The sequence below is a fragment of the Eublepharis macularius genome, chromosome 5, assembly GCF_028583425.1.
Source record: "Eublepharis macularius isolate TG4126 chromosome 5, MPM_Emac_v1.0, whole genome shotgun sequence".
Taxonomy (NCBI): Eukaryota; Metazoa; Chordata; class Lepidosauria; order Squamata; family Eublepharidae; genus Eublepharis; species Eublepharis macularius.
The window spans coordinates 18,554,473-18,579,639 of record NC_072794.1 but is presented as its reverse complement, the minus strand read 5'-3'; the positions used below and the strand labels follow the sequence as shown (position 1 = coordinate 18,579,639).

Here is a 25,167-nt window from a genome sequence, read left to right as displayed (position 1 = left end):
GGATCGATTACGCACCATGACCAATGTCCTGGGCGATGCTCTGGCAGCAGGAATCATAGCCCACATCTGCCGGGAAGATTTTACTCCGCGGTCACCCAAAGTATGAACCAGGGGGTTAAATGTGAACAGAGAAGCAAGGTGGGAGGGGCAGGGCAGCAGGATTCTGTCTCTAATCTGAATTCTCATATTTCTTCCCCACTGACCAGCAAGATTCCGGGAGCACTAAAGACAAGCCTGTTCTGGCAGAGGCTACCCTGATCTATCCCAAAGACCATGTGATGGAGATCATCGAAGAGGTTTTATCGGAACGGACAGGCAACAATTACAACATCTGCCAGGTGTGATGCAAGGAAAGGAACTGGGATTGGTGCTACAGTGCTGCTGCAGCCTCTTGAGTCTCTGAACGTCCCACTGCACAAGAGGCTTCTCTTGCACAAAGGCAGGGGAGAGATTTACTCATTCCAGGGACAGTGCAAAGTGCCACAGAAGCAAGCAACTCTGCCTTCTGCAGGGATAAAACAAAGTCCTGTTGCCAGCATCTTCTGGCTCAGCCGTGATGGAAGACCACTGTCTCTGGTCTGAACTGCAAGAAGCTTCTAAGGGCACATTCAGCTAGTTTCTCAGCAATTCAAGGAAATAGATTGTAACAAACTCCTTAGGATAAAAAAGACTGACAGCTACTAATGAGGAGTATTTGGAGGTCATGCTTACTTAAATACTGGTGAAGGTCACATGGTGGGTGAGGGAAGGAAACTCCCAAGAGGCAGCTTTGCAGGAGGCCCTCAGCCATCTTTTTCTGGCTGCATTTTCCCTTCACCGTTTTCCTTGGATCTTTAAAAGAAAAACTTTTATAACGGTATTTTTGTATTCTCTGATATTTCATAGCTCTGTTGTTCTACAGTCCAAATTTATCTTTGTCATACAGATGAGACCCCGTGGATTGTTGCTTGCTGCCCCCAAATCTGCCAGCAGTGGGTGTGCCAACGTGGTGCCACGGCAAAGTACTCCAGTGGCATAATGCAGCTTTGGGGGAGGGGGGGGTTCCAATCATGCATTGTCCAGTCAGCACAGGAGGGCAAAGATAAAGATTCCAGAGATGGTGTAGTCCAGGGAAGCAGAAGATGTAAAATGGGATTGGGAGGGCTACAGAGAAGCAAGGAGATGCATTCACTAAGAAGGGATATTGTAGGCATGAGCATTTCTGCATGCATGACACTACTTTAAATGATGGATTAGAACACTCAGTGTCATCAGCTCTCACTGGCAGGGGTTCTCCAGGGGTTTCTGGCACAGAGGGGTCTTTCCTAACTCTTTAAATCAGGGATTGGACCCAGGCTGTTCTGCATGCAAGAAAAAGAGGGAAACCCCGCAGGACACGCAACGTACTCACTCTCCCAATTTGTATATTAAAGTGCAAGTGCTCATTAATTTATCAGTACATGAAACAACAAATTTGTGAAGTTCATAATAGATATTCCATATAAACATTGCACAATATCTCCTAAACAGTGAAAGCAATTCAATAGATTGCATGGAGCAAAATACAATTAGTACACATCTTATGAACACCCGGGTATGATAAAAAGTCCTTTCTGTTCACTCTTAATGGTCAAAGTTTCTTTCTTTAAGCCGTGCTTCCTCGGACGCCTTGCGGTGTGGGTGAGCCGTAGAGACGAGGCTGGTGGAAAAACCTCCTCCCGCTCAATCTGGGGCTGGCTATAGTCCACAGATTTCGTTGTTTCTTCCTCAGGAGCGAGCTCTCTAGCATAAATACACACTCAATAACTTTTCCAGTCTTAAGAATTACTCTCCAAACTCCATAATGCAACATTCACAATATACTCACAAATCATACATGAGGAAAAATCACAAATGTAAGATCCCGGTGCAGGCGGCGGTATTTTCTAACGCGCACCTCACAATCATTAACACTTCCTTCAAATACCCAATCTCATTACTGAGTGACCTATCTCTTAAGGGAGACACCATTAAGAGTGAACAGAAAGGACTTTTTATCATACCCAGGTGTTTATAAGATGTGTACTAATTGTATTTTGCTCCATGCAATCTATTGAATTGCTTTCACTGTTTAGGAGATATTGTGCAATGTTTATATGGAATATCTATTATGAACTTTACAAATGTGTTGTTTCATGTACTGATAAATTAATGAGCACTTGCACTTTAATATACAAATTGGGAGAGTGAGTACGTTGTGTGTCCTGTGGGGTTTCCCTCTTTTTCTTGCCATTATTTGCAGGAACAGCCATTGTCTTATTGTTCTGCATGCAAAGCATGCACTCTCCCACTGAGCCGTGGCACCTCTCCTCCACAAGAGGCCAAGCGTGTAAAGAATGACCAACAATGGAAAAGGTTCTTTGAGATCTGTGGAAAGAGATGGGCTGTGGAGTTGCGGTGGCGGTGGCGGGCGGGGGGGGGAGCACATTAAAGAAGAAAGCTTAGCAAGCCAGCTCATACATTTCTGCAGCATTTTGAGGTGGGCTGTGTGAACAGCCCTGCTGAAGCAGCCCATAGGGGAAAAGTGCCATTGTACCTAAAGGATGCTGGAGCATCGTTTTTTCTTGCCGTCAAGTTTGCACAAGTCTCTTCTGGAAGCAGCGGCCAAGCAGCGTGGAGAAAGCCTTTCAGCTCAAGCCGTGCCACCCAGTGCAGATAGTTTACAAAATTCCAAAAGGGGCTCAGGAGCAAGACTGGCTTTTTGGGCAGCTCTTTTGGGCCATGGAGGTCCTGGAAACTCAAGGATTGCTTGAGCAAAAGGAACAAGCGAGAGCTCTTGACACAAGGGAAGCGCGTGTGAATCAAAAAGCGGTGATTCGGCTTCTTTGGCATCGCTTTTAACCTGATGGTTGCACACAAAGGAAAAGGATGGGGGAAATGATGATGGTCCAATTGGTGCTTTAAAAAATACATATTAAAAATTTGCATGTTTTCAAAATGTAATGGCAGACTCAGTTTCTTTTTACAGCAATAGCATCCTGTCCCCTTGAACTGAACGGCCACTTTGCTGTGGGGCTGGGCCAGGAAGAGGAGGACTCTGCAAAAGAATCCTGGCTAGAAGAAGATCCGGAGGGGTTAGCTGTGTTAGTCTGTGGTTGCAAAATAGTAGAGTCCAGTAGCACCTTTAAGAATAACTGACTTTATTGTAGCATAAGCTTTGGAGAACCACAGCTCCCTTCATCAGATGCATGCATCTGACGAAGAGAGCTGTGGTTCTCGAAAGCTTATGCTACAATAAAGTTGGTTAGTCTTAAAGGTGGCTAGAAGAAGGTGGTAACTTGCCCCTAAGTTCATAAGAAGGGCTGTTCTGAATCCATCTGGCTTAGCATCCACTTGGCAGTGGTGGAGAGGCAGGAGAAGGGATGAAAACAGAACCCTGTTAGCGTTGTAATGCCTTTCAATATGGAGATTCTGTGGCTGTATCCTGTCTCCAAAAGGATGTTTAAGAGCTGGGAAAGGTGCAGAAATGAGTGACCTCCATGATCAAGGCGTGGGAGCCCCTTCCCTGTGAAGAGCTAAGGAGTTTGGGGGCTTTTAGGTTAGAGAAAAGATGAATAACGGATGAGATAGGTTTATAATAATGACATACTTTGTAAACTGCTTTGAGTGGGTGTTAAGTCATCCTGAAGGGCAGTATATAAATCAAATGTTGTTATTATTATTCACAGGGTAGAGAAAGTGGAGAGAAGTTTTCCTTCGTCTCCCCCACAAACCTAGAACTCAGTAAAATTGATGTGTGGAAGATTCAAGACAAACAAGAACTTTTTTAATGCAACGTCACTAATTTATGAAACTCCCTGCCACAGAATGTAGCAAGGGTCCTGAAGTTAAGATGGCTTTAAAAGGGGATGAAAGAAATTCTTGGGACCAGGTGAGGTCTTATCATTGGCTATTAGCTATGATTAAATGAAGCCTCTGTGTTCAGAGGCAGTCTACCTCTGAAAGCTAGCTGTTGGAAGGCAAGAACTGAAAGGGAGGTTTTTAAGGTTTGTGCCCCTGCTCGTAGGCCTTCTGGCTGGCTACCATGACAAAATGGTGGACTAGATGGACCCACTACATAGGATTTTGTCCAGTGACACCTTAGAAACCAACAAGATTTTCAGAGTGTAAGCTAAGAGTCAGAGCTCCCTTCAGTCTGATGCTGCCTCCAGATGGGATGCTACGCAAGGAGAGAATCACAGGACAATAACTAGAGTAATACAATTGCACCCAGAAATCTAACTACCCATGGTGCATTTCTATTGTTCTAACCTCCAGGTGGAACCAGGCAATCTCCCAGAATTACAGTTGGTTTTCAGTTTGCACAGATCAATTCCTCTGGAGAAAATGGCTGCTTTGAAGGGCGGACTCTTATGGCGTTATATTCTGCTGAACTCCCTCCCCTCCTCAAATTCTGTCCTCCCTCGGTTCCACCTCAGATCTCCAGGAACTTCCTAACCCAGAGTTGACAACCTTACCACTACAGGTTGATCCTGTAGGACTGCTCTTAACCTGTTATGCAAAGGCAGCACATCTTATGATAAATAAATCCTGAACCATCTGAGAACTCTCCCAACAGTCAATTTTACTGCTGCTGCTGCTGCTGTTGTTAAATGTTTGGAAATTAGGCTCTTTTAAAATTATAAAGCGACCTGTTTAGTTGCCAATGCAACATTTTAAAATGAGTAATTTTTGTCTCCTGGAAATAACATCTGAACTTGACATTACTGGACTACTTGCTAGTTTGCTCCCTGGGAAATACTTTTTTATGGTGGAACAAAAAAGAAAGATGTTTGCAGACTGTGCAAGAGCACCACCTTGTGTATGACTAAATATAATCCACTTTTAAATCTGCAATACTACTTTCCACCATCACCATTATATGGAAAAATGCTGAAATACCAGATATATTTACAGGGTTTCTCCACCTCATTTGATGACTAAAACTATGCAGAAGAGAGGTTGCATTTATTTTGGAACTGGTAGTTTGCGAGCAAAGAGTAAAACATGTCAAGAAAATCAAGAGGGAACTTATGGTTGGAGGTTAGATTTATGAATTTAAACGTGCAGAAACAAATTACCTCTGAGAACTGAAGAACTTGAAAAGTAGAAAAATCCCTAACAGTTTTTAAAAATCCAATAAAGATGGACAAACTTTCTAGTAAAAAGGTGAAGGTAGTCCCCTGTGCAAGCTGGAGAAGAATCTCAACAAAAAAGGAGGGGCCACCCCCGTTGTAGCTAACAATATAAAGGGAAACCCACGGGGGTTGTTAAGACTACTATGCACAGAATGCAAAAGCTCACTTTATACAGTAATCGTTTACTTGTAACTCAACATGCAAAATTCATAACATGAAAATTAATTTGTACATAAGAGTATACATAGAATGAACCTGCAAAGTAAATATAAGTTAACCAGTGTCCAACTCGTGTCTTCTTAAATATCACAAACTGCACCAACATAAATGATATCTTCTCTGAACGCGAAGCAGCAAGGGGTTAAAGTGTCCATGTATATTCCACTTCACTGCAAGTCGCTCACTCGGAAGCAAGAGACAGGGATTATCCAAAAAGAACCCTCGATGCTGCACTACATCGTGTGAAGGAGATAGATCGGGCAGGGCTTTTTCAAATCAAAACCCGTGCTCCTGCGGACAGCATTAAATGGGCTCTAGATTACACACCACTAGCCAATTCCATCAAGAAGGTAGTAACCCGACATTGGAACATAATTCAGGACATCAAGGGCTGTGAATCACGGCCACTATGTGGCTTTAGAAAAACCACTAGTCTTAAAGACACTTTAGTCCACGCCCGCATGGATGAGCCTAAGGAAAGAGTACACCTGCCTCGAGGTAATTTCAGGTGTGGCAGGTAATTTCATAGTGGAGGGGAATGAGTTTGTGATCAAAGGGCAGAGAGTAAGGTTTAATCATTTTGCTTCGTGCTACACTGCAGGGGTGGTTTATTTGATTGAGTGCCCGTGCAAATTGGTGTATATAGGCTGCACTATTAGACCATTAAAAGTACGTATCTTAGAGCATCTGTCTCGAATTAGGAATAAGGTCATGGAAGCACCTTTGGTGCAGCACTATGTAGAGCACAATCATGAGAGAGACTCCCTTCGGGTGGTGATTCTGGAAGCAGTGCAAAAAGAACGCTTTAATCAGATTATTCTCCTACGCAGGGAAGCCTTTTGGATCTTACGCTTGCACACCGTGAAGCCTCAAGGGTTAAATAATGAACTGGTGTTGAATTGTTTTCTTTAATGGTTCCCTTAATTTGCCATTAGTAACTGAATTGTTTTCTTTAATGGTGCCATTTGTAACTGAGCTGTGGAAGGCATTGGTTTCTTTAAGTTAGAGGGACGGGCTGATTAAACGATCTTTAAGAAAGCTGTGCTTATCTTAGACGGGGCGCGCTAGAGAATAAACGGCCGCCGATTGTTACCAGTGGGATATTTTGACATGGTCCATTGGGATCGAGACAATAAGAACTGTATGCCCAAGTAAATGACACACTGCTTTATAGTGAGTTTGATGATTTTTAGAAGACAGTTGGGTGGTTTATGGGTATCTTTATTTTCAGACGCACACAGCTGGGAGTAAAATAATATTGAGACTGACGCCCCTGATGAGGCGTTATCGAAATCTGAGCTTCAGCCGGCCCCAGATTGGGCGTGTCTCTTGCTTCCGAGTGAGCGACTTGCAGTGAAGTGGAATATACATGGACACTTTAACCCCTTGCTGCTTCGCGTTCAGAGAAGACATCATTTATGTTGGTGCAGTTTGTGATATTTAAGAAGACACGAGTTGGACACTGGTTAACTTATATTTACTTTGCAGGTTCATTCTATGTATACTCTTATTGAATATGTACAAATTAATTTTCATGTTATGAATTTTGCATGTTGAGTTACAAGTAAATGATTACTGTATAAAGGAGAAGAATCTCAAGCAATCTCAGCCTCTTGACTAGGGGTGTGCAATTCGGTAATCTAATTCGGTTAAAGTTACCGAATCAGGGCCGTTTCGGTTTTTTTCAATATTACCAAAACTTTTTCTGAATGCCAAAAAATTTCGGTAATACCGAAACAGATTACTGAAACGATTCGGCCATTGTTTTCAATGAGAAAACCTTCTCCTGGCTTTCCGGGAGTCTGGGGGGGGCATTTTCTGTCCGAATCACACCAAACTTGGTGGACTCCGTCTACTAACTCCCCTCTAACTACCCCCCAAGTTTCAGAAAGATTGGACTTTGGGGGGCCATGTTATGCCCCCCCAAACAAGGTGCCCCATCCTCCTACTCTCCATGGTTCTCTATGGGGAAAAACAAGTCATCTTTCTAGGTGGCTTGGGGTGGCATTTTGCAAGCAAAATGCAACCAACTTTCAGGGGACCTGCTCCCACCTGTTCTCCCACATTCCACCAAGTTTCAGGCAGATTCCACTTTGGGGGGGCATTTTATGGCCTCCCAAAGAAGGTGTCCCTATCCATCTCCACTCCACTATTCCCTATGGGGGAAATAAGAGAGGCTTGTGTGGCTAGGGGTGGCATTTTGCATACAAAATGCCCCCAACCTTCAGGGGCTAATCTCCTACCTGTCCTCCCACCCTCCACCAAAGCTCAACCAGATCCCACTTTGGGGCAGGCATTTTATGCCCCCCCCAAAAAAGTGGTTCTCCTGCTTCACCACTTTGTCTTCCTACTGTGGGGAAGACTTCCACACCCCAGAAACACATAGGATCGGGGTTGCCAGTGGCCACAACCACAGTCCACCTGCACTCAAACTGCCAAATACCACACACACCCTCCCCAAAACCTAACCTCCCCTGTCCTGTGGCCAGCCACTTTCTTTTGATTCCTGTTAGGGGAAAATCTCCCACAACAGGAACTCACGGAATGTGGCATCTATGGCCACAGGCACAGTCCCCCTTTTATATCCACCTCCCCCCCACTGACCCAAAGACACCCTCCCCAACATTCCCACACTGGCCACTACCCCAGGAGCAGGCTGGCCAGCCATCCCACATTGTTCCCTGTGATGGGAACTTTTAAACTCTCTTTCCCATGGCAATTATGCACAGCCCAGGGGTGCCACAATGGTGGGCACACTCCTGAGTGCGAGCTTGTCCCTGTAAAAGAGCACCTCTGAACCACAGACACCCTCCCCCAAATTCCCCCACCACCTACAGAGATGGCTGGCCACGGCCAGCCAGCCCCATTATTCCTTATGATGCGAACCAACTGCACAACAAAGGATAAAACATAAACACACACTGAGTAAAGTTTTTTAAAAATTATTTTCTCACGTTCAAAGTACAAGTAGGCAAAGCATTATGACACATTACACCAGCAGTCCCCCCCACAGAAAAATAACACAACTCACTTAACATCAGAGAATCACAAAAACACAATTCCTGCCAAAAGCACTTTATTTCTTTAACAGCTTTAGGTTACACAGCAGGGGGGGCACACCAAAGGGCATTCCAGCATTCCCCTACACAAAAATAACACAACTCACTTCACATTAAAGAACCACAAAAGCACAATTCCTGTCAAAAGCACTTTATTTCTTGAACAGCTTTAGGTTACACAGCAGAAGGGCACACCAAAGTGCATGCTAGCAGTATCTTACACAAAAATGACACAACTCACTTCACATTAAAGAATCACAAAAACACAATTGCTGTCAAAAAACCGTTTTATTTCTTTAACTGCTTTAGGTTACACAGTAGGAGGGCACAACACGGCATAAAAACAGTCCACCACACAAAAATAACCCAACTCACTTCGCATCAGAGAATCACCCAAACACAATTGCTGTCAAAAACGGTGAAGTGAGTTGGGTTATTTTGTGTAGTAGACTGCTTTCATGCCCTGTTGTGCCCTCCTACTATGTAACCTAAAGCAGTTAAAGAAATAAAGTGTTTTTGATAGCAATTGTGTTTTGGATGATTCTTTAATGTGAAGTGAGTTGTGTTATTTTTTTTGTAAGTTACTGCTAGCATGCACTTTGGTGTGCCCTCCTGCATGCAAAATGCCACCCCTAGCCACACAAGCCTCTCTTATTTCCCCCATAGGGAATAGTGGAGTGGAGGTGGATAGGGGCACCTTCTTTGGGAGGCCATAAAATGGCCCCCCAAGTGGAATCTGCCTGAAACTTGGTGGAGGGTGGGAGGTCAGGTGGGAGCAGGTCCCCTGAAAGTTGGGTGCATTTTGCTTGCAAAATGCCACCTCAAGCCACCTAGAAAGATGACTTGTTTTCCCCCATAGAGAACCATGGAGAGTAGGAGGATGGGGCACCTTGTTTTGGGGGGGCATAACATGGCCCCCTAAAGTCCAATCTTTCTGAAACTTGGGGGGGGGGTAGTTAGAGGAGAGTTAGTAGAAGGTCTCCACCAAGTTTGGTGTGGTTCGGACAGAAAATGCCCCCCCCCAGACTCCCAGAAAGCGGGGAGTAGGTTTTCTCATTGAAAACAATGGCCGAATCAAGCCGAAACACAAATACCGAAACAGCTTGCCGATTCGGTATTCCCTGAATACCGAAACGGTTTCCTGATTCAGTTAAAACCGAATCAGGTTTAGCGAAACAGGCAGGCCTTGCACACCCCTACGTCTTGACTCAAACTTCACAATTAGGGTCGTTTCCACATGTCCCAGCATAGCGCTAAATACGAGGGAGTCTTCCTGGTGCAATTTCTGACATCATTGTGCCACGAAAATGGGATTGTGATTCGATGACGTCAGAAATGGTCCAGGATTCACCCTCGTCATGTTTGTTTCGCGCTATGCCGGGACATGTGGAAACGACCAAGGTCAGGATGCAAGCTTCATCAGGGAGCAGCTTCGGGAAGACTCCCCCTACTACCTCACAGAGAATCCAATTTGATATGTTTTTTTTTAATATGCAGGTATTTTAATTTTAAGACATTCAAACATTCAGTTCTCAGACATATTAGATGGAGGGGGCTCGTCCTATACAGTCTGGAGTCTATAAGCAATGGACTATTTGCCTGTTGTTTTCTGATGAATGAGGACTTCCAAGGGACAAAGACAGACAAATACAGTAACAACTTGCACCAGATTTGCCGCGTGAGTAGTCACTCTGGCTACTACTTGGCTTTTCCGCTGCTTTCCTTGGAAGCATTTATACTCCGACTTCTTTAGAAAATCCATTTTCTATTCTGCTGATTCCCCAGGCATACTCTTTATCCTGTCTTTTAGCGTTCCACTCTCTTCTGCCCCCCTCCCACCCTCTGCCAGTCCACTTCATTGTGATTGGCCACTGTAGTCTAGCTAGCCACTCCCCCCCTTTCCAATCCTCCCCCTCCTCTCTTTTCTCTCCATTTTCCTTTCCACTCATTGTTGCCAAGCAGGCCCCCTCCCCTGCTTTAAAGCCTGCCATGGACTGTGTTAAAGTTTCCTGCATCGCTGTTTTACTGCTACACCAAAGATTGCTCTACACGTGTGTGTGTGTTAATACACGTGTCAGTTTCCTGCCTGCGTGTCAATTACCTTGCTGCTGCAATAGACTGTGTAGTTTACTGACCCCATGTTTGGTTAACTGCACAAAGGACTCTATTCCTGGGCAGCCCTGCCCTGACCTGTATCTGGACTTCCTAGTGTGTGTTTGGACTCTGTTATAAGTATGCCCCGTGCCTGCATTGCCATCTGCCACGGACCGTGCCTGTTCCCTGCTTTGGACTGTGTTTTAAGTACTATCACCCCTGCCTCCATGGAAGCCTGCCTCATATGGGCCCAAGCCGCTGTTAGCAGCCGGGCGCCTGCCGGGGAAACCTTCAGCGAGCCTGGCTAGGCGCTCCCTGGTCAGTTCCCGCCTGGAGCCTCCCGCGGGCCGGTCCCCGAGCTTGCCCTCGCTACCGGGCAGCCTGCAAACCAGCCTCAGCTATGCCCAGCCGGCATCCATGTTCTCAGGCAGCCAGAAGACCTAAGGAAGAAGACTGCTTTGGGAAGCCATTTCGGCGAAGCGGGCACACCACGTCCGCAGCGAGAGTACCTCGCCCCGCTCTGCATATCTTAGGAGCCGCCCAGGAGAAGGAACTAAGTGCCGACCATCCCAAGCACTTGGAGAATGCATCTCAAAGAAACCTCCGCATTCCAGAGCTGATGACATCAGGACAAGCCCTGTCCGCTGGAACATCCTTTCAGCCCACTTGGATTTCCCCCTCCCTCTTTTGTCCCCTCTTCCTGAGGTGTCACTTATCACAATCTGATTACCAAAGTGGCCCATCCAAGCCATTCAGTAGCCCATTAGACCCTTTGTTTTAATCTGTGAGAACCACCAAGTACAGCACCAGCCCCAGGGTACGTTTTGGGGTATTTAAGCCGGCCTCTCAGACCGCATGGCGCGCGTGCCATCCTATCCAGAACCCCTCGCTGTCCGTCTGTGGTCCCAGTGCTGGCATTGGGCCACCCTCGCTGCTGTGTCTCTGCTTCGCTTCAGGATAAGTGAGTATTCCCCCTATCATCGTTGGGAACCAGCTAATGCGAACGTCTCTGTATTTCATACTCTGTGCTTCCTAGATCTTGTGTGTTTCTTGTATGCTTGTGCAAGTTCAGGCTTACGCCACATTGTTAGACAATACACGTGTTTGAACCTATTTGTAGTCTGCCTCTTTTTCACTAGAGTGTCTGGGATCGGGACCTCCGTATACATAGGTTATGATCCGCGCTTAATTTTAAGTTACAGACTGCTATAGCTAATTCCCCATTATAATAAAGAGCAGTTCTGGTAACAGTTTACTGGTGGAGAATGCGGGCATAACCCAGTTCGTGTGAATGCACGTGAGTCGACACGCGTGTTTTCGGCGAACTGACTTAGAGGAAAATTTTCCAGACCTCAGTGTAAAGGGCGCAATTTAGCTCAGGGAATTAAAAGTGTGAGTGTGTGTGGCTCTAGTGAGCATTTCTATCTTGTGGGTTGGCTTTTCCCCATTTCCTCCTTCAGCCAGCTTTGGACTACTTGCCTTTTGTGGTGCACCGCGAGGCCCTCCAGCCGTTATAACCGGTGTACTGTGGGTGAGGACCTCTGAACTGGTGAAGTTCCTGGCCACCTTCCGGGCCGCCTAAACGCGTCTATGTGGGTGGGATCCCAGAAGTAGGCTCTATAGATTTATATATATCCTGAAGCAGCACATATAAAATTCTTTTCCGCCCTCCCCCGTCTCTCGTAAGCCCGTCCAAACCCCCGTTCCTGCCAGCACTTAGGCTTCAATCCCCGCTCCGGAGGAAACGTGAAGGGATTGTTAGTCCGTTTGGTCAGTTAGCTTTGGGAATCTAAAGCCAGGTTCCTGAAGCCCCGCGGCAGCCGGCCGCACCGTGCTTAAGAGTTTTAAGGTAGACTCTTGGGTGCCTTTCCGCTTGCGAGTTTTAAGTCAGACTCGTGGGCGCACCCTGCTTGGGAGTTGTTTGAGCTCTTGAGCGCTTTTTCCGTTTGGGAGTACCGTAGTTTTACTCCTGGGCACTTTTGCTTGGGGACTTGCAGAGGCAGTCCTTGAGCGCTTTCAGTCTTTTGGTCTTGGCTTGGACACAGTTTAACCGTTTGTCTCTGAGCACGAGGCCTGGGGACACTTTGAGTTTAGTTCTTGGGCAGAGAGCCTGAGAGCATTGTTGGCTTCTGAGCAGAGGCTTGGGAACACTTTCTGGTTTTCTGAGCAATAGGCTTGGGAGACCCCTGAGCTTTGGTTTTCCGAGTATAGGCTTGGGAGACCCCTGAGCTTTAGCTTCTGAGCAGAGGCTTGGAAGCACTGAGAAGTTTTTGTTCTTGGGCTTAGAGAGCGTGGGAGCACCTTCTGAGCCAGTAAACTTTTCCTGGTCCCGTGGCTTGTAGGCAAGCTTGAAACGGGAATAGGAATTTTTCCTTCTCCCCCGGTGGAGAAGAACCGAGTGTGGTACCATTAAAAATACCCTTGTAAACCTAAAAGTAGGACCTTAAAACCACCCCTGGTAAAAACCTGTGTAGAACCCAGTTTAAAAATCCTTGAGAACCGGAGGGAAGGATAAACCTCCCGGAGGAACATAGAGAGGAGAAAGTTGTTAAAAACCCCTAGGAATCCAGTGTAAGAATCCCCGAGGACCCGAAGGGAAATAACCTCTGAACGGCCCCTAGACGGGAAAACTTATAGGGAGCTTTAATCGCCCCACCCTTGGTGTCGCTGATCCACTCTTTAACCTCCCCCGAGATCAGCCTTAAACGAAAGTAAAATGTACCGGGCAGCCCCCACCGTGCCCCGCCTGGAGAAGTGGCTAGTTAAGAAGGGAGATTGCCCTTGGGAAGCCGGTTCCTTCAAGGGACCTGACCCACTCCAGATAGTCAGAAGTGCCTTCCAGGATTTCTGTGAGAAGGAGAAACCTAGGTCCAGTAAGAAAGACAGATACGGAGCTTGGGCACTTTTCACCGCCCTACAGGACAGCGTGCCCCTAATTAATAAGCTACAGGTAGCTCAGGAAGAACAGGAACAGGAGATAGAAAAGCTAAGGAAAGAAAAGAAGGAACATGAGGAGAAAGCAGCCGAGTGGCGTTCAGAACGCGTTAACTTCATGCTGGAGAAGCAGGGACTAACCACTGCCCTCCAAGACGCCCAGCACAAGGCTGAAGTAGCCACCGCTCGTGCCGATATGGCTGAGCACGCAGTAATTGAAGGACAGGAGAAGATTGCAAAATTAACCCATGCTGCCCAGTTCATGGCAGAGCAGAAAGTTGCAAAGATAGCCGCAGCAGACCACTCCGCTTGTAAGAGGGAGCTAGAGGCCCTAAAGCAGCACCTGGGGATGCAGCAGGCCGTAATCTCCGCCGTGCATCCCGCAGCCCTCTTGGCCCTCCCCGAAGGTAGTACCGACAGTTGGTCACCCCCTTCGTCCCAGCCCGAGGAAGCTCCACAGCCCCTCCATCCGATAGCTACCAAAGAAATTGTCTCCACAGACGAGGATGGCAGGAAGACGGACCGGATAGTTAAAGAGACCCGCAATTGGAGGCCCGATGAGCTCCAAGCCATAGCGGACCGCATGGGACCCCTGAACCGAGACTCAGCTATACAATGGTTCACACACGTGACCATGTCCCAGCCCTCTGCTAGTGGCTCCGATGTAGCTCAGCTGGCTCGCCATTGTGCCAGCCCCGAAATAGTCACCTCTCTTAACGCATATATTTCTAACCGGAGACTAGCCACTCGCAGTCAGTATGGTGCCATGAAGGAGTTGTGCGCCTTCCTCTGGCCTACCAAGAGCTTGAAGGCCTTATATATAGCAGAATCTCAAAAACCCGGAGAGGACCCAGAGGCATATTTAGCCAGAAAGCAGCTCCTAGCCGAACTAGCAGACGAGGTAGACTTAGACTTGAGCGACATGCCTGACTTCGATGACTTAGAGTTTAGGAGAGCAGTCATAGATGGGCTCAACAGCACCACTCGCCTGGCCCTGGCAGGAGTCGAACCCGGGAGCATCTCATGGGGAGACCTGGAGGCTCGTATCAGGAGCATTGCTGGCCTGTTGCGAGAAACCGGAGCGATCCGCCATGTGAAGTCCCCGGCCTCCCGTAGGAAGGAGAGCGAGCCAATAAGTGCAGTCACTTATGCCAACCATGGCCCCCACTCTCAGTACCGACCGCAGGGACGCAACTTGTACTCGGAGGCAAGGGGAGGAATCCTGAGGGGAAGGAGCAGCAGTTTTAACCGGGGAAGAGGGCCAAGGGACTACCGCCCGGGAGTTTCCTTTGCACCCACCCCGAGTTACGGTTCCTCCTCCCAGCAGGGACCCCACGAGCCCCGATCACAGGATGCGCCCCTAGCCCCTTCTCACTCTCGAGCATCGCACCCGTACAACCATCAAGCGGACACCCCAGGGATTCCACTCCAGCCCCAGTATTTGTCATGCCCATGTAGTTCAGATGTGGGAACGCCTCCAACCCTCCTCGAGATCCCACGTACTGAGCTACGTGGATGACATTTTAGTCCACGCCCCTACGGAAGAATTAGCCCGCCAGATCACTAGGGAAGTCCTGGAACTCCTCCGCGAGACTGGGTTCAAGGCAAGCAGGGAAAAGGCCCAATTGGTTCAGACCAGCGTCAAGTACCTGGGTCTGACCCTGGGACCCGAGGGTCGCACCCCGGATGCCCAGCGAATGGAGGTCATTTCCAAGCTGCCTGCACCCACCGATGTCCCCTCCCTCAGAGCCCTTCTAGGAACTTTTAACTTTTCCCGAGACTTCATCGAGTCCTTTGCAGACAAGGCTCGCCCCCTTTATGCTCTCCTCAAGAAGAACACTCCCTGGGAGTGGGGACCGGAGCAACAGACAGCCTTAGCCGAGCTGAAGCGCAGTCTGGCCGCAGCCCCGGCCCTAGCCCATCCAGATGTTACCCAGCCATTCTTTATTCAGCTAGCCGTGTCAGACAAGAGCATAGGAGCCACGCTCACCCAGCAACAAGCGGGAGCCGCTAGAGTAGTAGCCTATGCCTCTCGCAATCTAACTTCAGTAGAAACCAAGTTCAGCCCATGCGAAAAGACTTGCCTTGCTCTAGTCTGGAGTCTGACCCATTGGGAATTTATCATAGGAGGCTCACGCACAATAGTCCAAACCACTCACACGCCCCTTAAATATATTCTGTCTGGCAAAATACAAGATGGACAAGTCTCAAACGCCCGCATAGCACAGTGGACCCTGGCCCTGGTCAATCGCGGAGTAGAATTTAAAAAGGAAACCACTGAGCCACCAGCCCCCTATGGCCTGTTAGTAACTGGGACCGAGCACGAGTGCCCCCTGGACCCGCCACCGCAGGTTGTTTGGCCAGTCACTTGGGGAGTCCCGCTAGAGGAAGCCCGACTGAACGGCTTCACATGCTGGTTCTGCGACGGCTCCTCCTTTCACGTTGGAGGCTCCCCTCGGACAGGCTACGGCGCCGTGCGAGTGAGCGACGCATGCACTCTAAAGGGTCCAGCCCGCCCCCATTCCAGCCAAGCGGCTGAGGTGCAAGCGCTTCTGGCAGTGCTTGAGTTTGAGCCCCCAGAAAGCCCGCTTGCCATTTACACAGACTCGGATTGGACGGCCAAAGCCGCCACGGTCTGGCTCCCGGTGTGGCAGAATCAGGGGTGGAGAGCTAGTGATGGGAAACCCGTAGCCCACCTACAGCTATGGCAGCAAGTAGCCGCGCTCCTTCAGTCCCGCACAGGCCCAACGCAGGTTACCCATGTCAAAGGACACCAAAAGACAAACTCAGAGACCGCTTATTGGAATGACCAGGCAGACCTTGCAGCCAAGGCAGCCGCCACTGAAAATGCTCCCTTACCGGAACCAGCCACCGATTGTCCCCTCCACCCTGTCACCACCCGGGCACAAGCCCGCAGCCAGGCTCAGGGAATCGCAGGAACACTGGACCTAGCACAACTGCAGATATCTGACCCAGAAGTAGCTGACCTCCTAGCCGCAGGAAGAGATCAGACAGGAAGACTATTGATCCGAGAAGAAGAAGGCATAGTTTGGGCAGTAGATGCAGCCGGTGAACGCCACTGGGTAGTGCCACTGGAAGTCAGGGCCGACCTGATTCAGTTTGTCCACGAGCAGGGACACCGAGGCAAGGATCTGACTCTGGAGAGGGTCAAAGAGGTTGGTTGGTGGCCTAGCATGCGTACCGAAGTAGCACAATGGGTGGACAACTGTCTGTCTTGTGCTAGGGTCAATGCAGACCCAACTGGACCTAGAGCTCCCCTCCAGCATCAGAGAATTGATGGACCCTGGGCTCGTATACAGATTGACTTTATCGGTCCCCTTCCTCCCACTCCCCTCGGCAATCGCTACTGTCTCACTGTCATAGATCCCTTTAGTAAATGGGTCGAGGCATTCCCGTGTAAGCATAACACTGCAGCCACCACGGCCAAACTACTGTTCAATAATGTGTTTTCGAGATGGGGCACTGTACGAGTCATGGATTCCGATTTGGGCTCACATTTTATTGGAGAAGTAACCCAGGAACTTTGCAAGGCGTTAGGCATCCAACAACGCTTTCACATAGCCGGCCATCCCCAGGCTTCCGGCGCCATAGAAAGAACCAACCGGACCCTCAAGGAGGCTCTCCGCAAGATGGTTCGCTCCTCCGGGAGAGACTGGGATGAAAAACTCCCCATAATTCTAATGGCCATCAGAGGCACCACCGCAGTTCACGGGCTCACGCCCCATATGGTCATGACAGGACGAAAAATGCAGCTCCCAGAAGCCTTCTGGCTAGACACGCAGCTCCCTTCTGATATGCAACCCGTAGTAATCAATGACGCCTGGGTTCAGGACCTCATCTCATCCATACACGCCGTCCACATGCAAGTGGCCCAGAAGTTAGGCACAGCTCAGAAGGATATGGACCGCAAACTAGGATGGGTCAGGAACCCCAGGCAGTGGGAGGAAGGACAGCTCGTTTTATATAGAAAGTTCTCACAGAAGGCACACTCACTAGCGGCAAAATGGCAAGGCCCCGTCCCAATCACGAAAAGAGTCTCTCCAGCCGTCTATCAGGTAGCCATCCAGAGGAAGACAGGAGGCACTTGGCTAAAATACTTCCACGCCTCTCAATTAAAGGAATGGAAAGGGAAGCCGCTCCAGACCGCCCCACCAGTGTATGACCCTGGGGGAGCCGCCGCCAGCCCAGCCCCCCTCTGCCCAGTGATTCGCCAGACATCCCTTCACCCTGGGCCAGAGATACCCTGTGTCCCCTTAGACCAGACCTTTGTAGCTCTAGTATAAAAGAAACAGCAGAATATGTAGATGTAGATGTGAATGTCAAAAGTTTTTCCAGTTCTATTCTTTAACTTCATTAGACGGGCCCCACAGTTGGGACCCTAGGGGGAAACGCGGCAGTCGGGGCCGGGTGGGACCACCACCGGGAGTGATTCTTGATTGGATTGTGGGCCGCATGTTCGGAGAAGAATTGCACGGGCAGGGGAGATTTGCTGTGTGTGAGAGTGTTTGGAGAGGCTTTTGGCCCAAAAGTGAATGCAGTCTTCCAACGTTGAAACCACCAAAAGGGGTGATTTCTTTGTTTGAAGGCATTTCACCCGCCGTGCTGGTGAAGATCCCGCATCTGCGTGGATTCGGGGTCTCGCCTGCCAGGCCCACGCTTTCGCATGGTGGTCGGCTTTGGCTTTGAGGGCCGTGCCTCCCCTGGAAAAGGACCCCCAGATAGCCCAAGATCCCTCTTTTACCAATGCTCATATTCGTCATGGTGAGTTGCTATACGGCGCCACCATCTAGTACGCTTTAGTGCAAAAGTAAAAGACCCGCCAGTATTCTGTAAATATGTGCCCTCTGGAATATGTTATTGGGGTGCGTTCGCCACGCACAAGGGGCAGCGTGCCTCATTTACATAGCCAGGATCCCCTGCGCCAAGATGACCCCCGAACAACCCAGACCCAGTGGCGCCGGCAGATCTCGGCCGCCTCCGCCGCTTTTCGATAAACGCCGCCGAGCGCCCTCGGCTCCACTTCGGCCCTTTCCGCCAGCAGCCGCCCGCCCCACGTAATCTTTTCCCTTGCCCGTACCGTATAAGGGAAAAGAAGGGGGGGAGACATATTGAAGTTTTAATAAAGCCCTGCCAGGCACCCCAAGTAAGGGCAACCTAAAAGCACCCCACACCCGTATACTTCTTGCTCCGTGTGTTTTTCTTTTTGCTCAGTGCATTTTTCTTTTGCTCAGTATATTTTTCTTTTTGCCCGGTGTACCTTTCTTTTGATGTATTGTCGAAGGCTTTCACGGCCGGAGAACGATGGTTGTTGGGGGTTTTCCGGGCTGTATTGCCGTGGTCTTGGCATTGTAGTTCCTGACGTTTCACGAGCAGCTGTGGCTGGCATCTTCAGAGGTGTAGCACCTCTGAGAGATCTCTGTCTTTTGGTGCTACACCTCTGAAGATGCCAGCCACAGCTGCTCGCGAAACGTCAGGAACTACAATGCCAAGACCACGGCAATACAGCCCGGAAAACCCCCAACAACCATACCTTTCTTTTCTTTTTTTAACCAGAAAACGAGGGCCCCCGTCTGCAGCAACCCTTATAGTTGCTGGAAACCGCTCTCTAGTTTTTTTCGTTTTGAAGCGGCAAGGCCAGGCCGAGCCGGACCGACACCTCTCAGCCCGCGAAATAAAAATAGCCCGCCGCCAAGCAAGGGGCACCTGAAGGCCACATAGCCTAGGCACCCAGGGACCCCTGGGGCGAGTTTGCATAATCCTGCCTAACGTTCAGCCGACCCTCGCCCGACGCAAAGACGTTCCCCCCTGAAATATACAAGCTTTAGGAAGAAGCCTCCGCATAGGAGTCCCCCAGAGCAACAAGCTGGAAGGCTCGCTTAATGCTCCGGGACTTCTCGTTCGAACCCCGCCTAATGAACAGTGCTGGCAGAAAAACGCCCTCCCTTTTTCCCCGCTTCGCTTCATTTATTTTGCTGCAACAAACTCAGGGAACCTGTACTTATATCCGCAGGTTTCCCCAGGATATTTTCACCACAAAAGGAAAAAGAAGGCCAGGAGATGAGGCACCTGGCTACTCTGTGTTTGCTCGTGCTGGCAGGCACCCTAATAGAGGGACGCCCGTCCAAATTAATGCCCTACCCCCACTGGAGATGTATTAATACACTAGCAGGGAATGAAATGATGGTCTGCAAAGTTGTGCAGCAGAGCAATATGACCACCCCCACGGATCGCACTAACTTCCGCAGCTGTGAAGAGCAGTGGATCCGACCCCCAGAGCTTGTTATTTTATGTGTGGGAGTCAAAACCATGTCCCAAGAATTAGTATGCTATTCACCTACTGACACAGTGTCACCTCTCGCTCCGATCCCATGTATGTCTCTCCCCCGCATCAGGCCAGCCCCCACCGCAGTCCCGGTGGTAGACAAATATACCACCCCTGCCAACTTCGAAACCTCGCCATTTGTCACTGAGGCTTTCGGACCATACTGTGAAGTTATTTTAGTGTCGGCCGCAGTATGGAAGGCAGGAGACCCCTTTAGAATGACCATCCTACTGTGGACTAGGGGGGGACGTACTCTCCCGCCTCCCAGCCCACGGCCCGCCTACGAACGACCGCCAGCGGCACTACCTCCATGAGGACTAGAACTGTGTGCCTGAAGCCCTTCTCGCCGCTCACCGACCCTGCTCTGCGGATTGACGCAGACAGCAAGGGGGGGTGGAAGTGTATTTTGGAACACAGTGGACTAAGTTTGCTTGTTTCTGTAAATATGCAACCCAGTCTAGCAGCTGTACTGCGGACTGAGCCATCTGTGATCTTTGTTGCTCTATGGTCTTATGAATTTCTTTCCATTACTTTTATGAATTTTACTCCCATGAATTTAGCCCCGAACTAGTCCCTCCCTCTATCTACTGCAAGTGCGCCTATGATCCTCCCATGAACTGGGATCCTTTTTATCACCCCCTATTAACTTTATCCCTATGAATTTGATTTTAACCTTATGAATTGCCTTTTTAACCTGACTCCCTCCGCCGAGGTAATTCTAGTCTATCTATCATTGTATGAATTGGGTTTTATCCGGGACTTCTCCTGAGCAGTCTCTTTTAAAGGTTATTTCATTCCTGATTTTAAACTCTATGAATTTGGTTTTAACTGAGACCCCTCCTGAACGGTCTCTTTTACTGGGTATTTAAACATTAGTTTTAGCCTGTATGAATTTGGTTTTAATTTGACTGTATGAATTGGTCTTTTAATTGCGGAGTTTATTTTTCTGCCCCTATGAGCCCTTCCGCCGCTTACCCCTCATGAATTGTTTCCCCGCACTTGCTTTTACTATTGCTGCTATCATCTATGACTTAGGTTTAACTTCCCAAATCATTGCTTTTTATCCTGTATATATATGTATTTATGGTTTTAACCATCTATGAATTGCTCTACCCTCTATGAATTGATCTATGCCTGACTTGCACTTTCCTATATGAATTATTCCCTCACCTATGAGCTTTGTTTTAACTTCCTATGAGGTAGCCTGCTTTTATTCTTACATTCATGAATCGTATCCATGAATTGCCTTTGCTTTTAATCCTATGCCTATGAATTAATCCATGTATATGAATTGCTCCTGGTTTTTAGTGCTTTTAATCCACCATGAATTACGTATGAATTACCTTCATCCATGAATTAATCAATGTACACAAATATGAATGATTGCTATTTATATGCATGAATTGCTCATTGCTGCCTATATCACTATGAATTGCTGTCTATGGTGACTGTAGCACTTAGCACACCCCCTGGTGTGAACCCAGAGACCTGCAGCCCATTGGCTGATCTAAATTGCACTTATTCGGTTAGGTGGTTCTCCAAACTAAATTTTTGAGTGACGCCTCCCCCCTCCTTCCCTTCCCACTCCTTCTTCGCTCGAAGCTCGACCACCGGACATTGCCGACCACCTTGCCTTTGAAGTCAAGTTCGGAGACCCGCGCGCCTGACGTCACGGGGTCTCCGAGGGGGGGAATTGTTGCCAAGCAGGCCCCCTCCCCTGCTTTAAAGCCTGCCATGGACTGTGTTAAAGTTTCCTGCATCGCTGTTTTGCTGCTACACCAAAGATTGCTCTACACGTGTGTGTGTGTGTTAATACACGTGTCAGTTTCCTGCCTGCGTGTCAATTACCTTGCTGCTGCAATAGACTGTGTAGTTTACTGACCCCATGTTTGGTTAACTGCACAAAGGACTCTATTCCTGGGCAGCCCTGCCCTGCCCTGTATCTGGACTTCCTAGTGTGTGTTTGGACTCTGTTATAAGTATGCCCCGTGCCTGCATTGCCATCTGCCACGGACCGTGCCTGTTCCCTGCTTTGGACTGTGTTTTAAGTACTATCACCCCTGCCTCCATGGAAGCCTGCCTCATATGGGCCCAAGCCGCTGTTAGCAGCCGGGCGCCTGCCGGGGAAACCTTCAGCGAGCCTGGCTAGGCGCTCCCTGGTCAGTTCCCGCCTGGAGCCTCCCGCGGGCCGGTCCCCGAGCTTGCCCTCGCTACCGGGCAGCCTGCAAACCAGCCTCAGCTATGCCCAGCCGGCATCCATGTTCTCAGGCAGCCAGAAGACCTAAGGAAGAAGACTGCTTTGGGAAGCCATTTCGGCGAAGCGGGCACACCACGTCCGCAGCGAGAGTACCTCGCCCCGCTCTGCATATCTTAGGAGCCGCCCAGGAGAAGGAACTAAGTGCCGACCATCCCAAGCACTTGGAGAATGCATCTCAAAGAAACCTCCGCATTCCAGAGCTGATGACATCAGGACAAGCCCTGTCCGCTGGAACATCCTTTCAGCCCACTTGGATTTCCCCCTCCCTCTTTTGTCCCCTCTTCCTGAGGTGTCACTTATCACAATCTGATTACCAAAGTGGCCCATCCAAGCCATTCAGTAGCCCATTAGACCCTTTGTTTTAATCTGTGAGAACCACCAAGTACAGCACCAGCCCCAGGGTACGTTTTGGGGTATTTAAGCCGGCCTCTCAGACCGCATGGCGCGCGTGCCATCCTATCCAGAACCCCTCGCTGTCCGTCTGTGGTCCCAGTGCTGGCATTGGGCCACCCTTGCTGCTGTGTCTCTGCTTCGCTTCAGGATAAGTGAGTATTCCCCCTATCATCGTTGGGAACCAGCTAATGCGAACGTCTCTGTATTTCATACTCTGTGCTTCCTAGATCTTGTGTGTTTCTTGTATGCTTGTGCAAGTTCAGGCTTACGCCACATTGTTAGACAATACACGTGTTTGAACCTATTTGTAGTCTGCCTCTTTTTCACTAGAGTGTCTGGGATCGGGACCTCCGTATACATAGGTTATGATCCGCGCTTAATTTTAAGTTACAGACTGCTATAGCTAATTCCCCATTATAATAAAGAGCAGTTCTGGTAACATCATTTAAAAAAAAATTTTAATCCAGCGTAGGGTCAATGCACTGATAGGCTGAGAGGAAGAAATCCAGGAAATAGATTGATCCAGCATTCCAGTGATGCACAGTGCAGGCTAAAAAGAATGGCACCAGACTGACCAAACATGAGAGGTGAGAAAGGGCCCAGGCAAACCGATTCCAGGCCTTTCAGCTTGACTTCTGGGATAGTGAGGAGTTATGTTCCCAGTGCAGAAGGGGCTAATATGACATAAAGCACTTAATGGGATGATGCGAAAAGCAATGCTGGAGAATATCAGGATTCACTGGTTTCTTTTGAATAAGAATAGGAATGCTCTAATTTTTCAAAGAACCATTGCAAAGTATTAAAACAACAAGTATTAAAACAAAGAGGATTGATTGGTCATTCACAAGCCAATATTGATGGCATGACTCCAAATGACTTGGGGGACAGAGTGATCTATTGGGATGCACGGAGATGCTGACAGACCATTGGAATGAATGCCATGTAATAACTTTTATTAGATCCAACTCAATGATACATAACTGTGTGCAAGCTTTTGAACTCCACAGAACTCTTTATTAGACCACCTATGAAAAAATAAAGAGGGAAAATATAGGTTTTAAGTAGATTTTTTTATCTTAATACTTTTGCATTCTAATGAAACAGAAGTTCTGTTATTCTAGCCTTTGCAGTTCACAGGAAAAAAAATTACCTTCCCTCCAAATATTCTTCTTCCATGATCAAATGTAAATCTGGTAGAGAAACCAATACTTAAAAGAATACAAATGTATACAGTCTGTGTGAACGCATGTGAACACATCTGTCTGCTGTATATTTGTTCTATATTGTCTGCCCTTTTTTGTACCATGATGTTAATTTCCCCTAAAATATTTTGCTTCTTTGACCAAATGTGAACCTTGGCTGGAAACAGAATTCAGCAAATGAGAAAGAGCCTGTGTTCAGTAACAAGTGTTGTACGTATGCGTAATCCTGCTTGATTGTCTGAAATTCTGCCATTTGGAAGCAGTCCCTGAAGATCAGTTTTTGAACAGTCAAGACAAACCATTTTAATGCCTCCCAATGGAAAAATCACTGAATTCTGACAGACATTTGGGTTCCAATAGCTGTTCTCTCTCTTTCAGTATTTGTAAATGAAACCCAGAAGACTGTGGGGAGGGGAGAGTTCTTCAATCTTTTTATCTCCCGCCATTTGTATTTAGTGTATTTCCCACCCTTCCAAGAAGCTGAAGGTAGCACAAAAGGGTTCTTTCCTCCCCTACCTTATCCTTTCAGGTAGGTGAGGCTGAACAAATATGTATTTGAACCCAGGTTTCCCCAGTCTTCACCCCACACTCTAATCACTGCACCACACTGGCTTATTCAATGCAACTTCCCAAATCATTTGCCCTGCAAGCAAGTACATTCACAGTGCAATCCTAAGCAGAGTTACTTCAGTCTAAGCCCATTGGTTTAATGGGCTTAGACCAGAGTATCTCTTCTTAGGATTGCACTGTTAGGGTGTTCCACACATTTTCATTCATGTAAAATGTCATTATTGCAAAGAAGAATGCTTTAAAAGTACCAAACTGTAAAGAGTGAGCTTTGGATTTAACAGCAGGATTTGAGTCCAGTGGCACCTTAGTGACTAATAGGATTTTAAGAGTATAATTTTTCAAGAATCAGAGCTCTCTTCTTCAGATGTGTGTGTCTGAAGAAGGGAGCTCTGACTCTTGAAAGCTTACATACTATAAAATGTGTTGGTCTCTAAGGTGCCACTGGACTCAAATCCTGCAGTTCAAATGCAAACCAACATGGCTACTTACCTGAAACTACTTGGATTTAACAGTGGAGGGGGAAAAACCCTATCTTGAGGGGGGAAAACCCTAACTGTTGTGCAACTGCAGAAAACAAAGACAACACAATAGTAAGATGATGCTCACATCTATCTCACGTTCAAGAACCATGTTGTAAACCTAATCTTAAAATAGCCTCCAGCATTTTCTCTCTCCCAGGTTGCACTAATCTTCTTATTTCCTATATTGCAAGAGTGAAGCCCAGTCTTCAGTAGCCAAACATCAGATATGGGCCAGGGAATGTTTTCAAACCTTTCCAATTTGCATTGCGGGTTTTGATTCCAGCAGCCTACCAGAAACTAGTTCTGAGCATGTACAGACTGTATTTCAGGAGCTTTGACTCTCGAAAGCTTACACCCTGAAAATCTTGTTGCTCTCCAAGGTACCACTGAACTAATATCCTGCTGTTCTACAGCAGAATAACACAGATACCTACTTGAAA

At 48.1% G+C, this 25,167-nt stretch overlaps 2 protein-coding genes across 2 annotated transcripts in view; both read left to right on the top strand.

Moving 5' to 3' along the window:
- Window positions 1-344, top strand: part of LOC129329806 (excitatory amino acid transporter 5-like) — a 50,953-nt gene extending 50,609 nt beyond the window's left edge. Inside the window, exons 10-11 of the mRNA XM_054979458.1 lie at window positions 1-100; window positions 207-344. Coding sequence (XP_054835433.1) covers window positions 1-100; window positions 207-344 — 238 coding nt within the window. The remainder of the gene's footprint in view (window positions 101-206) is intronic.
- KANK3 (KN motif and ankyrin repeat domains 3) overlaps window positions 1-25,167 on the top strand; it is a 240,435-nt gene that overhangs the window by 191,817 nt on the left and 23,451 nt on the right. The window lies entirely within an intron of this gene.